The sequence below is a fragment of the Amia ocellicauda genome, chromosome 3, assembly GCF_036373705.1.
Source record: "Amia ocellicauda isolate fAmiCal2 chromosome 3, fAmiCal2.hap1, whole genome shotgun sequence".
In the NCBI taxonomy this organism is placed as follows: domain Eukaryota; kingdom Metazoa; phylum Chordata; class Actinopteri; order Amiiformes; family Amiidae; genus Amia; species Amia ocellicauda.
Window position 1 is genome coordinate 23,858,013 of NC_089852.1, and position 16,399 is coordinate 23,874,411.

Below are 16,399 nucleotides of genomic sequence, written 5' to 3' on the forward strand. Positions count from 1 at the left end.
GGAAAGACAGAGATAATAGATGGGCTGTCAGTTGTGGAAAGGCGATTAGTCAGCGCTTGGACTGCAGGCAATCTGTTCTATTAACAAGAATCACATTAAAGTTTCTATTAATTTAAGCATTTCTCCATCTCTACATACAGAAGGCAGTCCTCAGCTCTGCCTGACAAACATTGGTATTTTGTGATTTTTCTCTGGAAGCAATTATGTTATATAGTTAGCTACAATTACAATTTGAATGAACACAATGGGCTGTTACACATTTTCAGTGATATTCCATTAATCTGAGGATCCTTTACACGCTTTGCTTTTCAGGTGCACAATCACCTTGCATCTTTTGCGGGCCCGAGTAATAACCCCTGAAAGAAATATACATGATCCTGCCATTTAAAAATGAGAACTAGCAATGAATGAGAAATAGTGGAATTTCTCACAGAACAGAATTGGGCCCATAGTAAAAATACATGTGAGATTGTGGCAAGAGTGTCCAGGTATCAGAAATGGATGTGTTTGTGCCTGATCCTTTTTGTGCTTGGTGTATGCTGTTCTCTGTCTGTCAAGCCTTCCTAATTATTTGTTTTTTGTTAGAGATAAATAAATAAATAAATAAATAAATAAAGATGCTTTTCTTGATTTTCACCAATGCAGGCCTGACCTGATAAACCATTCCAGCTGCTTAACAAGCTTAACCATTAAAGCTAGGAATAAAGCAATACATTTTAAAGTACAAAATACACAATCAATATGGCATCTTAGTACCTTGCAGTTTCACTCAAACTTTTTCTTGTTCTGCAGTGGCAGGGGGAAACACAGGAGTTCTGCCCCAATGCGAAGGTTGTGCTGGTGGGGTGTAAACTGGACATGAGGACAGATCTGAACACACTGCGTGAGCTCTCCAAACAGAGACTAATACCAGTCACACATGAGCAGGTGAGTCTCTTTCTCTGCTGCACCGCCCTCTGCTAACTACGCCGACACTCGGCACAGAGAGGCCTCGCACACCTCATTCCACAAGTCACCTGGAAAATGCTTCAGGCTTATACAAGTGTAATAAGCCTAGGCCTTTACACTACAGTTTTTTCAACTGGTGCCTGGATGCCTTTTCAAATTCAAACCATTCAAGGAGCGTATGTGCAATAGGATTTGTATTTATTTATTCATCGCATACTTAAATATTTAAATATCTGCAAGAGAGTTCCGGCAGCTTGCCAGGAAACCCAGGAATAATGTCACTGTGTGGATACAAAACTATTACATAGAGCAGTTAGGGATATTTGTCATGTAAGTAATTTAAATAGTAAAAAGAGAAACAAACACAGGTTGGCTTTGATTTTGCAGGAGTTATATGAGATAGCAATGCAAAATGTGTGTGGGGGGTATACTGTTAACCCTGAATGTTATTAGTTTTCTTAAATTATATTTAAATGGCAGCCTCTCTTATATTTAAAAACACAATTATGCAATTTAGTGTTGTCTCTGTGTTTTCCGTTTGGCAAAAAACACTGTCTGAGCTGAGTGAAGAGCTACAGGAGTTTAGCCTGAGGCACGAGGAGGTGTGAGTGTGTGTCTGCATCTCAGACTGTTCCACCGCAGCGCTCGGCACCTGGAAACAAGCCTAATGGTTACACAGTGCCGCCCGTGAAGGTCAGGTGTCTTACCGAGGCACTGACAGACTGTTAAAGAGAGTTTGTGATTTTGTGATTTCACACCCAGAAACATACTTAGAGCAACACTATAATCCTTTTTTTTTCAGTCTGGTAAAAAATAACCACGCTAGAATGATATTCAAGATCAGTGCCTTAGTGACCTCGGTGGGTGGAAACGTGTAGATTTGTATTTTACTTTAATAGAGATGTTGATACATTTGTATTGTTATGTGTATGTTGAAGATTGTTTTATTACCTTGTTAAGTAGTCATGTCTCTGTCTGCTAGACTGGTCAGCTCATGTTTTGTTTTTTGCTTCTGTTGCCATCTTACTTTATATATTATATTGATATATTATTCAGATTTAGGGGGAATACAATGAAATTAAAATATCTGACCCAAAGTATCCTGCAGAAACTATGAGGCAAAGAGAATACATTTTGAATTCAGTCAGCATGTCAATGTTCACTGAAGGTTTTCAGAGCGGTTACTGAGGTTCTTTTGTACTGCATGCGAGGCTCTCACTAGACATTCCTCAGGAATCTACAGACTCCTGTGAAGAATATTAGGATGGTTACAAACAAAAAATGATTGCCCCCAAGAGCTACTGAATTCTCAGTGCAGGGTTGGAAAAATTTCAGGTGGGCTTGTAATAATCAGCTTAGAGTTGATGCAAACAGGTTTGTGATGGAAGAGATCAGAAACATTTGGGTCAGCGTGCGTGAAAATAAACTACAATTTGAATCGATTCTTGAAATTGACCTTGCAACCTGGACTTGCATATACCAGCTTTAGTGGAGAAGTGCAGATCAAATAACTTGCCATGGTGTCCCTGATATGGTGTCACTTTCCCTTATTCTAAAAGTACTTGCAGGGAACATGGAGGGAGTTATAGGCCTCAAAGGAATTAATGCATTTTGCGTCATCTTTTGGGAGTTTTTGCTTGAAAGTTGTGGCCACAATTTTTCTAGACAGGGTCCTTGGGGATATGTCCTTCGGGCTGGTTGTGTTCTGGTTATCTAACTATGGATTGATAAAGTAGAACTTATGTCAACCTAAAACAAAATGGCCACCCTACCAGTTTGACAGGATTATGACTGTGTGTACAGGATTGCACTGAAATGTCAAAGCTTTCAACATTTTTCAAGCAGTACCATTTTTGTCTCCCTTACCCATTCTATTGTATATGGATATTAAGCATTGCATCAATATAGTTAGCGCCAAGCTGTGGAAGTGAGTTTTAAGGTCATATATATTTATGAGATGAGTCCCTCTTTTCTTTATGAGGAATCCACAAATGTTTGTTGTGCTTTATTCTATTAATGCAGTCAGGTGCAGTGCTCTGTCTATACATCAAACAGATTACATTAATTTAATGAACGAAGGGAGCACTTTTATAATTTGCCTAAAAGTTGTAAGCGACAGGGGGGAGGGAGAAGAAAAAACAAACAAACCCTAAAGCCGTCATGAATTTTAATGAGTAGTTTCATATCGGGTGGTAGTCTGGCAGCAAAATAAACAAAGTCAAAACCCTGTGAATTAGGACTCAATCGCCTTTTATACAATGCCAGGGGCAGAAAGGGGAGGGGGAGGGGGGGGTGATGGTGGTGTGGATTTTAAATGCCACAGAGATGGCTGCTTTAAAAAAAAGGTAACTGGCTAAGACAGAATCAGAAAAAGGTCATGGTTTTTAAAAAACAAGGATTTCTTCACACACAAAAACCGAGCAAAAATCACTGTGTACTTGGAGACCCATTTAGAGTGCTTGGGTGAATTACTGCCACTCCACTGGAATGCTTTTCTATGTCCGAGGATTGACCGTAGTGGCTGCTGCTGCAACTCTGAGAGAGGTTAATTTGATGTGAAGTGCCCATTTCATGCTTTTTTCTCCCCCTGTGTGAACTGACATTTCTGGCTCCTCCCCTTCCAATCCCTCTCCCTCCCTCCCTCCCTCCCTCCCTTTCTCTTTCTCTGTCCATCCTTGGCTTTCACTGTTGTCGCCTTCTCATTGTCAGTGTCAATGCGGTAGAAAACACACACCATCTCAGGCTGAACCAGTTCCAGGGTGACGTCTTGACGGAGAGGAACACTGAATTTTTTTTATGTGGCGCTAGTCCGTTTAAAAAAATATTTTTCTCTCTCTCTTGAGCTGTGGTTTCTAGTGATCATTTTGTTTGAAGTTGCTAGATTGTGCTGTTCTTTTTTCTTTCTTTCATTGGATTAAACAACATTTAATGAGTATGCTTTCTTCTTCGCTCTCTCTCTCTCGTCTGTCTTTTTTTCTGCTTTCCCAGGGAAGCACACTGGCGAGACAGATCGGAGCCGTGGCGTACGTCGAGTGCACCTCAAAAGTGTCTGAGAACAGCGTGCGAGATGTCTTCCACATCACCACCCTGGCCTCTGTCAACAGGATACACAAAACCCTGAAACGCAGCAACTCCAAGCGAGGACTGAAGCGCGTTTCGCAGTTGCCTGGACGGACTGAATTGTTGGACAACACAGAAATGCGGAAGGACCGTGCGAAGAGCTGCTCCATCATGTAAAAGCGACCAGATTAATAATAATAATTATAATAATACCCGTCATCATCGCCATCTTCATAACAATAATAATAATGATAATAATAAGAATGAACTTTGTATTTATTGTTCCGTTTTTGTTTTATTTCTTGCACTGGCAACAAAAGGATGAGAAGAAACCCAAAACCTTTTTTTTTTCCTGTTTTTTGCTAGAGCAATTTTGTTTTTTGGTAACCACAGCTTTTTTCTTCAGCTACTAGGCCTCAGGCATAAGAGCTGTGTTGGTGGGATGTTTTAAATCACAGAAAAATCATGCCTCCCTAACCCACCCTTCACCCTTCTCACCTTCATGGCTTTAGGATTGGCTGTGGCTTGGCTGGCTGTTTGTGATTTAAAAACAAAACTACAACAACAAAAACTGTGGAGCGAAAGCTTATATATGTGTGGAATGTCGGAGGAGGGATGACGTGAACTTTTGTTTGTTAATTTCCATTTCCTTACGTACAAGGCCTACATTGCGTTCAGAGTGCGTGCAGTTAAAAAGAAAAAGGAACGGAAAAAACAGATCGAGATGCTGGAGAGACTAGATGAATGAAACAGGGAAACGGGGATGTATGTACAAAAAAAAAAAAAGGAAGAAACCCCCCCCCCCACAAAACAAGGCAGGGTTCTCTTTCTGTGAATCCTGGACAGGGTTCGCTAATCATAGTATTTATCAATCACATGCTAATTCTCTAAACCGCAAGTGCTTTCAAGATGAAGTCACTTTCATATCTATTTTGTTTTTTTTGTTGTTGCTGATAACCTCGAGCTTGATTTTACTGAAGTTAATGAAAAAAGAATGAAAGAAAAAAAGAAGAAACCTGTTAAGGAAATGGGACACTTTTAAAGTGCGCTACCTTTGCTGTTTCTGTCTGATATGAAAATAAAATCTGTTGTATTGCATAAGGGAGAGGAAACCATCATAATTCATATGTTTGCTGTCTGTACACACACACCCAATAACTATTTTCATTTCTGGATGTGCCACTACAAGTCATTTAGTGACCTGCATCAAATTGAAACCCAGATCCCAGCTGAAGCAAGTGTAATACAAAAACGTAATATCTAACCTTCCTATGCTTATGTACAACTCATATATACACAATATATATTATATGTTTTCAAATATTTGCAATATATTTATAATACAATAAACATATCATAAATATCTGAGTTTTGGGACAAGCCAATGATCATATGGCAAAAATGCATACATAGGTTTTCCTTATACTTAATTCACACAAAAAATATCTCATTCTGGTTTGTGTGTTTGTATGTGCAGTGAGTGATGGGTGTTGGAGTTTCAACATCTGACATGGGTTGGCAGTGGGGAATTCAATGGTTTATTTAACACAGGCAGACATCAGTTGCATGGAACATCATGGGAAAATCCTCTGAGCTCTTTACTGCACCATAAAGCTGAGATTTGACTGCAGCCTTAGTCCAGGGCATCCACGGCCCTGTAGCACTTAGCTTAGCACATAGCTTTAGTTAATCAATTAGCAGAGAATGTGTTAACTTGTAATGATTAAGCAAATCCAGTGTTACACAAAATGATTTCAGACCTCCGCTGAGACAAAAACCACAGGAAAGTTCGGCATTCCAGAACAAACACTGCACAGCCCTGGGATAATCTGCAGTTTTCCCCCTCCTGATGACTGTGTTGGCAGTTTAAAGGCATGAAATTCCTGTGCTTCATCTGCAGAGAACTCCCATACTGTCATTGCAGAGAAAGTGTTGCATTTTGCCAGTGATAGAAAGCAAAAAATGAAATCTGTTTGGTCTTCAGAACTAGAGCCTCCTCTCGTCAAAGATTATCCTGTGTAGTAAGACTAGAGTTTGAAGGTGTGGATTTTTGGTTTGGCAGGTTGGGATCGTTCATCATTATAACTAAAGGAAAGAACACCCTGAATCTTTGATGTAGGACCACACACTAACAATCTCTTTAAAGCAAAGTTGACAAAAACATCCAGATAAATTCTGCCATAATTATAACTGTAATTAACATGCAATTCTGAATGGATACAAAAGCAAGCAGAGCACTCTAAGACACGCATATTGTAAATTAAAATATTTGCATCGAAGGTGGTGAATTTCCAAACGTCATTGCTGCTCTCTGCCGAGTATTGCTTTATTATCCGGCATGATTACAGAAAGGTCATTTGCAATCTTGTATTACTTAAACTGTGCATACTTCAACCTGTGACAAATGCCTTTGCCAAACACAGGCAGAGTGTTTAAGAGTATTACAGGCTTAAAGGGAGTAGATAGGAAGTGGTCGAGTTGAAAGCCTCTAAGATCCTGTGAGCTCCTAAGCTGTTTAAACATGGTGGTGGGGCAGGATCTTTTTAAAAGGATCAGAGAGCTACTGACATCTTAGAAGTAGGTATTGAGTCCTGTAAGAAAACTGTTCTGCACCCAGAGAATATCCTCTGCTACCCCGTTGAAAGATCTGTATAGATTTCAGAAGACTGAATGGCAGTTGATTTTGATGCGTCTCCCTTGACCACCTTCTGACAGAGGAGATTTGTGCATTTCTCAGAACCAACTGTCCCAAAGACGTTTGTTCTGAAGACGCTTGGTTTAAAAAGGTCTGACTTTGGCTGTGTAGTTCCTAGGATTTAGGTTTTTCACTCCAGAGAACTGTCATCATGTTTTTATTGTGCGAATCGTAGTTACCACCTCAAAAGTATTGAGCTAACAGGCACAAAGGTAGAGGACTCAGTTCAAAGCACCTGGAATCGTCTAGCTTTTGTAGTCAGCCCTCCAGTCATGATGGGAAATCTTGTGACCTTTCTACCCTCAGAAGATGGATGCATTGCCAATTTGACTCAAGTGTTTGTTTTCCCTTTTTTTTTTTTGTTTCCAGCTGCTTTATTTAATCTATTAACCTGGGAACTGCCACAGGGACCTAACTGTATATTGCTGGAGAGCTTATCTGAGAGTTCAGGTGAAGTTATGCATGAGGATGAGGTCATAATTCAGCTGAAACCCAGCCAGCAGTCAGGAGAGGTGGGGTAGCTGTTGGGTTGAGCACAGATGCTATTTGTGTGAGTGTCAGCAAGCTCTAAACACTTCATACAGCCTCAAGCGTCAAATGGTATCAGGCCCCAATTCCACCAGGTGCTGAAATTACCCATTCAGCATTAATCTGCTAAGGATTAAAATTACAACAATATCTTCTATTGAATACATGGAATAAAACTGACATTTAGGAAATAGTTATCCCAAAACAAATAAACATACATGACAAAATCATTGATTTAATGTTACCTGTCATTTCCACTCTGCTTTTCTACTTTTAAAACTTTATTTTCTATTAAGTTCTGAGAAAGAATTCAAGCACAGCATTTTAATTCTTCCTGCAACTAAACAAATCTATAAAAAAGTCAAAATCTGTCAAATGTAGCAATGAACATTTGGGTTTTATTGTGTGTGTTGTTTTGTTTAATTTTGAAAGTTATATTTTTAACATGTCACTAAATAGGTTTTAAGATCTGCAAGCCACTTCATATAAAGTACAGCAGCTTTTTGTTAAGTGGAGTGTGTTCTACCCTTAACAGATGGAGTGTGTGTGTATATATACACATTAAAAAAATCTCATTATGAGTTGTCAAAATTACTAACTTAATTAGTATTCTCCAGTGGCATTCACATTTTTTATATTTTGGATAGTATATCTCTCTGAGAATAAACAAAAACAAGCATTGGCATTCAGCTTTTAAAAGAAATTCTATTAAGAAATACTTTCTGATATTCTTTTAATATATATATTGGCCTAGACATGAATCACATTATATGTTTAAATTTGACAAAGAGAAATACAGTGTGTACATATGTATTGTATTAAAATGCTTACAGAATCCCCCACAAAAGTGTCCTTATTTTAAATTAAGCTTAAAGGCTTGCACAAAAAAAATACCACCATATTAATGTCTCTTAGTCATGCACAAAAATTCCTTATAGACATACACCCATATCTACAATTGTAAGTATTTGTTTCAGTTTTTTCAAATTTTGGTAATAAAAGCACCAGAATCTATGATGTACTGAGCCGTCTGTTTCAAATCATCTTGTTGTAATCACACTTTAGTGAGCTGGTGATTTCAAGAGGTCGATCCAATTAGCTTAGAGCCCAGGAACCAAAAAGGCTGTGGCAAAAGATAATGTCAAGAAACAGATGATGAATCTTAAAGCCATTACCCTGTCCATTATTGATGCCTTGTAAAAACTAATTCCATGTTTCTGTGCTCACATTTTTCCTTCAGAAAAACACAAAAAAGCTATTGATTTCAGACTTTTGAATGCTCTTGGCGCATTTCTTGCTTTTCTGTAATACATCTTACTAAAGGAACAGGTGTACAAAGCTGGTGGGAACAGAGTAAAAGCACTAATGTGTTTTTTCTATTATGCTGTTCTGAGGGCATCTCGGTCCAATCCTCCGAACTGCTGTCCGGGGATCTGATCCAACTTTAACTGAATACTTTTCTTTTAAAATCTACATTAATTTATGAAGTAGCAACTTGGCGTTCCCTCTAAAAACACGGCAACTACAGGTGGGACATTCTTTTCCCCGCAAACCTGTATATTACACCACCAGACATGTGGGTTCAGGAAAGAACCACACCAGCAATTAAACAGTTTTTTGGACTGTGGGGAGGAGGGGAGGAGAAGTCTCTCTTTTTGATCTTATCACTATTTTCGTTTTTTCCACTACCAAACTTTAAATCTCTATTGTCTGGAAAGTGAAGGGGGTGGGAAGCAGCATGCCAGAATGATACTATGCAGTCCTAAAAAACTACAGAACCCCCTAGTACTACAAAACATCAGCTTTCACTCTGACACTCTGCCCCCTGGCTCTCTATAACCAACACAAGCCAAGCTGCCAGATACCAAGTCCTTTGGGTTTGCTCTGTTTTGTGCTAGGTGGTTTGTCACAGTCTGTTTCGCATCTGCTTAACCTAATATCACAGGATTCTTCAATTACCTTTACCATAGTCATGCGAGTTTTTGCAAAATGGATTCTTTAAAGTCACAACAGACCGTTAGTAACATTCATAGCTTGGCTAGGTCACACCTTTCTCATGTGTTAGCAGTCCAATTTGCTATGCTATTTCAAAGCCTTTGTACAATTGGTTTGATCCCCTGGTTCCCTGTCCTCTCTACCTCCCTTAGTGGCATTCAAATAGAAAGCATCATGCAAGACTACACAGACATTCATTTATTTTTTATACACAGGGCAGGCACAAAATAAGATGAGGAACACAGAGGAAAAAGATCTTATACCGAACACAGCTAGCTGGTAGGTGTTTATAAATACATTCTGCAGGTGTTTCTGAAAGGAAAAAACACACAATAGAACTGGCACTGTAACCTTGAAACACAATTAACTTGGTTTATGTGAAGGTCTGTAAAATGGGGAAAATACATTTTCCCTCTTCAGCGTAGGATTGCAGTTAAAGTTCAAAGCGGTTGAGGTTTTGGAAGGGGTGTGTGTGTGTGGATGGCAAGGTTAAGGAATGCAAAGAAAAATGGAGAGATGTTCATTTTCTTGTAAATTTTCATGCTTCCTTTTTATGGCATCTCTATTTTGGTGCATTTACAACATTAAGTGTTGGAAGTAACCTTTTAACATTTTGTGTGCCCCTTGTTGAGTAGGACTTCAAATAGGTATCTTACTTCCCTGGGGAATTGCTTAAATTGTAACTAGGGAGACACATCAACTGTCAGGAAAAAAGTAACTCAAGTAACAAGAATAGAAACCTTTAGAAAAATATATAATTGAACAAGCACACATGTAAAGTTTGCTTTTGTCACTGTCTAGTCTGCTATTAACTCTGTAAAAGTGGCAGAATGGATGTCTGACAAGATTGGCTAAGAACCTCTCTGAAGAGACTGTTTGATAATGTGCAAAAACCTGGTGAGTTTTGTTGATGCTAGTCGCTTTCTGAACCCCAAGTCCCTTCTGCTCTACTAGCAAACTGACTTTGCTTACAGTCTGTGTCATTGAAAACCAGCACATATATCATCCTACGATTGCCTTTCATATATTAACCGTGATGCCTTTCTGTAAATGGACTGCTTAATGTTTCCATTCTATGCATTGACACTTCATGTCCTGTACCAAATGTTCCAAGATTACTAAGTTTACAGTGGTAAATAATTTACCTGAATAAAAGTTGAAAAAATGTAAAAACAAAAACAAAAACATTGTTCGTTCAGTGATTCAGGAAGCCAAATGCTATATCTATCTTTCTGTAGGGCTGTAAGCATACAACTTAATTGAATACTATGTAATTGTAATCTTCCTGCTCTTAGACAGGTTTTGAACTGATGCAGTCTTACTGAATTAGATAAAGAAAAGTGGTAGCTAAAAAGATGGTTGTTTGCACTTTTTTTTTACCAGGATAAAAAACACACCAAAATAGAAAGATACACATGCATTTGTTAAATAGTGGATTTATTTTATAGCTAAGGGGCTTACTGTGAAGTCAATGAACAAATGTTTCTTCAAGGCTCCTTCATGGGCCTTAGAACCTGGTTGTCACACAGGTATGACTGGATGAATAATGGGTAGGGAAATCAGAGATAGTAAACACAGGTATGGAATTCAACACCAAGCACAAAATGGCACCAACATCTACAGCAGAGGCTAGGATAGCTTGACAATACCATGTGCATCATCCAGAAAATCATAGCATGGTTGGTTGGATGTGCTGTGGAGAAAGTGGAAAACGTGCCCGATTTTTATGGGCAGTTCCTTTTCATAAGGCAGGACTCTATACTGTGGGATTTTAACAGCCAAGCACACCAAACAATGTCTCACACACACAGCCGCCAGTAAGTACATCAGTGCTGAGGGACAGATACCACCCTGAATAGACATGTCACACAGTTTTCACTCATGAAAGACAGGGACAAAGCAGAAGTACACCGATTAAAAGACTAAGGGTGCCCTGGGCTCACCCCTGGTTAACCTTCCCCAGAGCAAACTGTGTTTAAGCCTCATGGTGTAAGTTCAGACTGGTTGGACTGTTGGCAGTCTCTTTACAACCTGTATTTAACAAAGCAAAGAGGGAGGGACTTTTGCACACCCTGAACCATAGCTTCCAAAGTATTATAGTATTGTAACACCTAGATTATTTCTGTACTGAGGCACACTGCCAGCCACATTTCTTGATGTAACTGCCAACCATTTGCCTTTCATTATGTTTTTCAAAGGCAATACACAGACGTTATTTCAGATTCTACAGGACCAGCTAGACTTTCATTTGAATGGCTTAAACAGGTGTGCACTTAATACAGGTTATCTAACTCTCTATTGAGAGTCATACTGGTGCACTACGGTAGTATAATTATTGTATTCTAATTGCTCTTATATTTTGTAAGTTGCCCTGGACAATTGCGTCTGCTAAGAAATAAATATTATTATTATTATTATTATTATTATTATTATTATTATTATTATTAATAATAATAATCATCATCTGCAGAGTTTTGTTGATTGTATTGATATTATTGCTTAAACGTACTATTAGTTTCTAACAGCATCATTTTACATTGACGTGTGTGTGTGTCCAATTGGAAGTTGACCCGCCAAAGGATCAGAATGGACAACCCAAGATAAGGTTAAGATGTTCAAAACTTCGCAACCAAAGTCCAGTGCTTCTGGTAACAATTGTAAAAACACCCCGCAAATTTACTCCAGTAAAGTGTATGCACATCTTAGCAGAATACACATCCAAGGAGGGGACAAACATTTTCCAGCAACTCTAAGATGGAAACCAGAACTGTGCACCTAGAGCCTCCAAATCTGACCCGCGGTACACGAGTTAAATTATTTTAATTGCCAGTAATACCTCCATAAATATAAAGAAAAGAAAGCACAGGGATGATAATTATAGGAAATGTTTTCTTCTCTGTTTCAGTTTTTTTTTTTTTCCCTAAAGGGAATTGACACAGCTTTCAGTCATGGTTATTACTGTATTATGGATTCCAGGCTGGAGGAGCTGTAGATGTACTTTCCCAGAGAGTCTGCAGTCAATATAAAAGATCAAAGCTAAGCATGATTACACATAAAGTGTAGGACTCTCCGAGGTTTAAATAAATCTCACTTGGAGTTCAGTCACATTTTACCGATTACAGCAGCTTCAATTAAATGGCTGGCTCCTTTCAAGCTGTGACGGTCACTGAAAGTCACTGTGGAAGGCACGCTGTTATCATTTTGAGTATTTATTTAGCCATGTTTTTTTTAATGTGCACAACAACCATTCACGTGCATCAGTGAGGCTCCAGTACCATAAAAAGGAACTTATTTTTCTGCCTCCCTTTGAAAATGTTTTTTGTGATAGTTGTTGAGATGGGGTTTGTTAAATAATATGCACATTACATTTTTATTCATCTTCACACATGTCAAGGGTTTTATATAATTCAGGTCCATGTTAAGCAAAAAGCAATATTTCTAAGAGTGACTTAAAGGGAAATGGAAAGTACATCCTAAGTTGAGACAAGTATTGGCTTTACACAAAGAGTTGCAGGTGTGTAGAACAAACTATCAGCAAACTACCAAACCAGATTTTGAAGCAGTAGAAACAATTTACCAGCAACTTTATGCATTTTTTCTTCATCTAGCTTTGTAACTTAAGTTCCACTACTATTATAACTATTATTGTCCTGCACTTTGAAGACAATGTCCATTATAAGGGAAACAATAAGAAAATAATACTGTAAAAACACAGGACATGCAATTTATAATCAAAGAAGTGTATTAAGTTACCAAGTTCAATAGTTTACATAGTGCAATGCAGTACTTGAGTTTACATAATACACAGGTAACAATGGAGAAATACAATCAATGGAGCACAACACATACAATACAGCGGAACAATGTTACACAATAGGCATTGAAACAGGATAGTGATACTACAGGGCTGTGCAGATCAGTGGCTTCTAGGAGGGAACAAGGCTGCAGTGTTTACAATAGCGGAGGAGGGGAACGGGGGTGGGGGGGTGAGGAGGTAGTGGAGGGAGGAGGAGGAGGAGGAGGAGGGAGGAGGGGGCTGCTTCCATCACCAAGGAGGGTCAAAGATGAGGAAGAGTAGGTCCAAGAGACTAGAGAGCGATGGGAAGCCATACTAGAAGGGGAGTAGGGAGGTGGAAGATCACCCTATAATTCCATGTAGATCATTGTTGGAGATCAGGTGGCTTGTAATTCCTCATTAGTAAAAGAAATTCACCTTACTTCCACAGAGCTGAACTAATTTGCTGCTCTTAATCAACAACACCACAACTTCACAGCTTTAAGGTGTGGACTCATCCTGTCAGACTGACAGTAATAAGTTCACTCCAAAGAAATGAACGACATGACGCATCGTATTCCACACAGTACATCCGAGTACATGCCTGGCAGCTTGCAACGGGCCGAACCCAGTGATCCAGAGTCTGTAAAAGGGTGAGCCACAAGACAAGCTTAGCATCATTTGAAATTAACAGCTGGCTAACTACAGTTGAAAGAGATTTCTTCCAGATTTATTCACATCTTAAGCATCTGTGATTTGTCAGAGTTCCCCAGCAGTGCTTAATAACATGCATGGGCAATTTTAAAATGTGGGACTGTCCACACCTCAGAGAACAAAAATGAAAAGAGCGCTGCTGATTCATGAAAACTTGTTTTTAATAAAGACACAAACACTAAGTACACTGAGTGACACAGGATGGCTTCATCAACATGGCATGTACAAGAATCACAACCATTTTAAAGTCCTCCACCACGTCAAGAACAGAATTATATCTTCATTCAAACCAGTACTGATCATAACATTGAAACACTAATTTGGAATAATGATCTGGCAATTATCTAAAATTAACCACTTGTCTGTCAACGGGGGAAAATATGAGCTGTATGTGAGAAAAAAATGTTTTAAAGAAGATGTGGCATCACCATTTTAAGAGATTGTACTTTATTAACAGATGTCTTATTCAGAAATTTAATGAGCTTGTGAAGCTGTTTCTCTGGGAACATCCACAAAGCAGCTGGAAGTGATTCTTGGGTCAATAAGTTACTAGCAACCAACAAATGAGCAATATTGGCCATTACATAAGTACATCTAATGTGCATCAGTTTTATTTTCTGCTTTCCACATATTTTAAATCATTATCTCAGTTTCCCTGGCCACAGAGAGGATTGAAATATTTTGTTACTTTATTCATTGCAGTGTTACTTAATTTAGTAGCGATTACCCCACACTGATTCCAGTTCAAATGAGAACCGACATCCTTCTCATCTGTCCAGATGTACCTGGTAAATGTGATGAGAACAAGCAGGCTTCTACGGTTTAAATATTTAAAATCTCTTCCCTTGAAGATGATCCTAACCGTGTGTGACATTAAAAGTCTGAATCAAAAAATCCAAGCCATCACAACATCACCGGTCAGCCCAAGTAGAGGGTCATATTAGGATGCCAACTTTTTTCATTTCAATCATTTATTACAACTAGGGAAAAAATCCAATACTTGCATAATTCCCAACTAGTATAACAAGATACTAATAAAATAACATAAAAATGGCGTTAAGCTTTATTTCCATTCATTCCTCCATACCTCACTATTCAGATGTTCCAACTGGCACTCAGCATAGGGACTTTCTAAGTCAGTGAAATGTGGGAGATTTACAATTGATCGACATTATTCCATTAAAACACTTTTAAATCTTTCCAGGTGCCAGCGAGAGAGAAAGAGTGAAAGAGACCTCAGAATTGCAGAAAGATTTCTTCAAACACCCTCGCCTTTCTGAAAAATGTGCCTCATAAAAAGACATTTTTTCCCATACAACTGAGACCAACTCTCAATCAGCCAAGAAATACATTTCCGGCGTGGTGTGAGATTCAGTGAAATAATGACAGTTCTGGGTTTAAACTGCCAGAGGTTTTCAAGGAAGAAATATTGGAAGAAGGCTGTTGATGCTTAATTTCTGTCCACATGTTTGGACTCCAAATGAATCCAAGCGACTATCCAAGACAGATCTACCAGCAGGGCATGACATGGGAGGGAAACGCATTGAGATATATACAGCAAATGTTTCCATTAGCGTATCCGTTTCCTTCTAAAAGATACAGTTGAAGTTGAAAGTATTCCTACCCTTCATTTGTAATAGTGTTTTTCTGAGGTTCATTTAACTAAGCTTACTTACTTACTTAGACCTAAACCTGTAACCTTCCCAGTTGATTGAATTGAATGAAGACAGGGGAAGAACAAGCTTTTGACCATCATGAACAGTGACATCGATGGCAGCCATAGGTTCACCCAACCCCCATCTTACCTCGTGCTATGAGTATGAATCTTAAAATACATTTAAAGTGATTATATATATATATATATATATATATATATATATATATATATATATATATATATATATATATATATAAGGAGAAGCTGTATTGTGTGCATACAATCCACAACATAGATATATTCCTTTGTTTTGGGAGGGTAGTTTACAGACTGTAATATGGTCTTTGTTTTACTCACTATTCACTATTGTAGGGTGACTGAGTCCTTATTAATCAGTGTTTCAGAATCCTGCACTACCAGTAATTTAAATCTGCAATAATGGTAACTGTTAGTACTATGTACTAAGCACATGTCTGTATCTGTAATACAGCAACCTAATCTCCTGGGCTGTTCGGTAGTTTTCCTCTTATGCACTTTGCTGTTAAACTATGCTTCTCATTACTGACTTTACTAATTACTGTATTGTTAGCACTGCTGTCATTTTACTGTACCTTCTCCTATGCCTACCCCACCCTAAAGCACATACATTGGACCTGACTGTATTATGTCTGGACTTGTTAGCTCACTGAACCAGGATACATTTTATTGTCTTTTGTACCGATTGTATTACTGCACTTTGTAATGCTTTGAAAGTGTTTATTGTGTAAACTGTAGTCACCCAGGTTAAGGGTGTCTGCTAGGAAATAAATAATAATAATAATGATAAGTCTTACAGATATCTCTGAAGTGCTGTTCATTGGCAGTAAATTAAAGTCCATAAAGCATGCCTGGCAAGACAAAGGGGAATAGTGAGGATCTGACAAAGTTTGAAGGGGGCACGATAGCACAGATTCCAGCACTGTAATTAAAATTGTCTTATAACATTTATTTTCTCCTGGTATGTCATAAGTTTCTTCAAGTCATTGTG

General features: G+C 38.5%; 1 protein-coding gene across 1 annotated transcript in view; it reads left to right on the plus strand.

Moving 5' to 3' along the window:
• rnd2 (Rho family GTPase 2) overlaps positions 1-5,109 on the plus strand; it is a 46,205-nt gene extending 41,096 nt beyond the window's left edge. Inside the window, exons 4-5 of the mRNA XM_066698583.1 lie at positions 793-927; positions 3,937-5,109. Of these exons, the coding sequence (XP_066554680.1) occupies positions 793-927; positions 3,937-4,185 (384 nt within the window). The 3' untranslated portion in view covers positions 4,186-5,109. The remainder of the gene's footprint in view (positions 1-792; positions 928-3,936) is intronic.
• Positions 5,110-16,399: the final 11,290 nt, after the last annotated feature.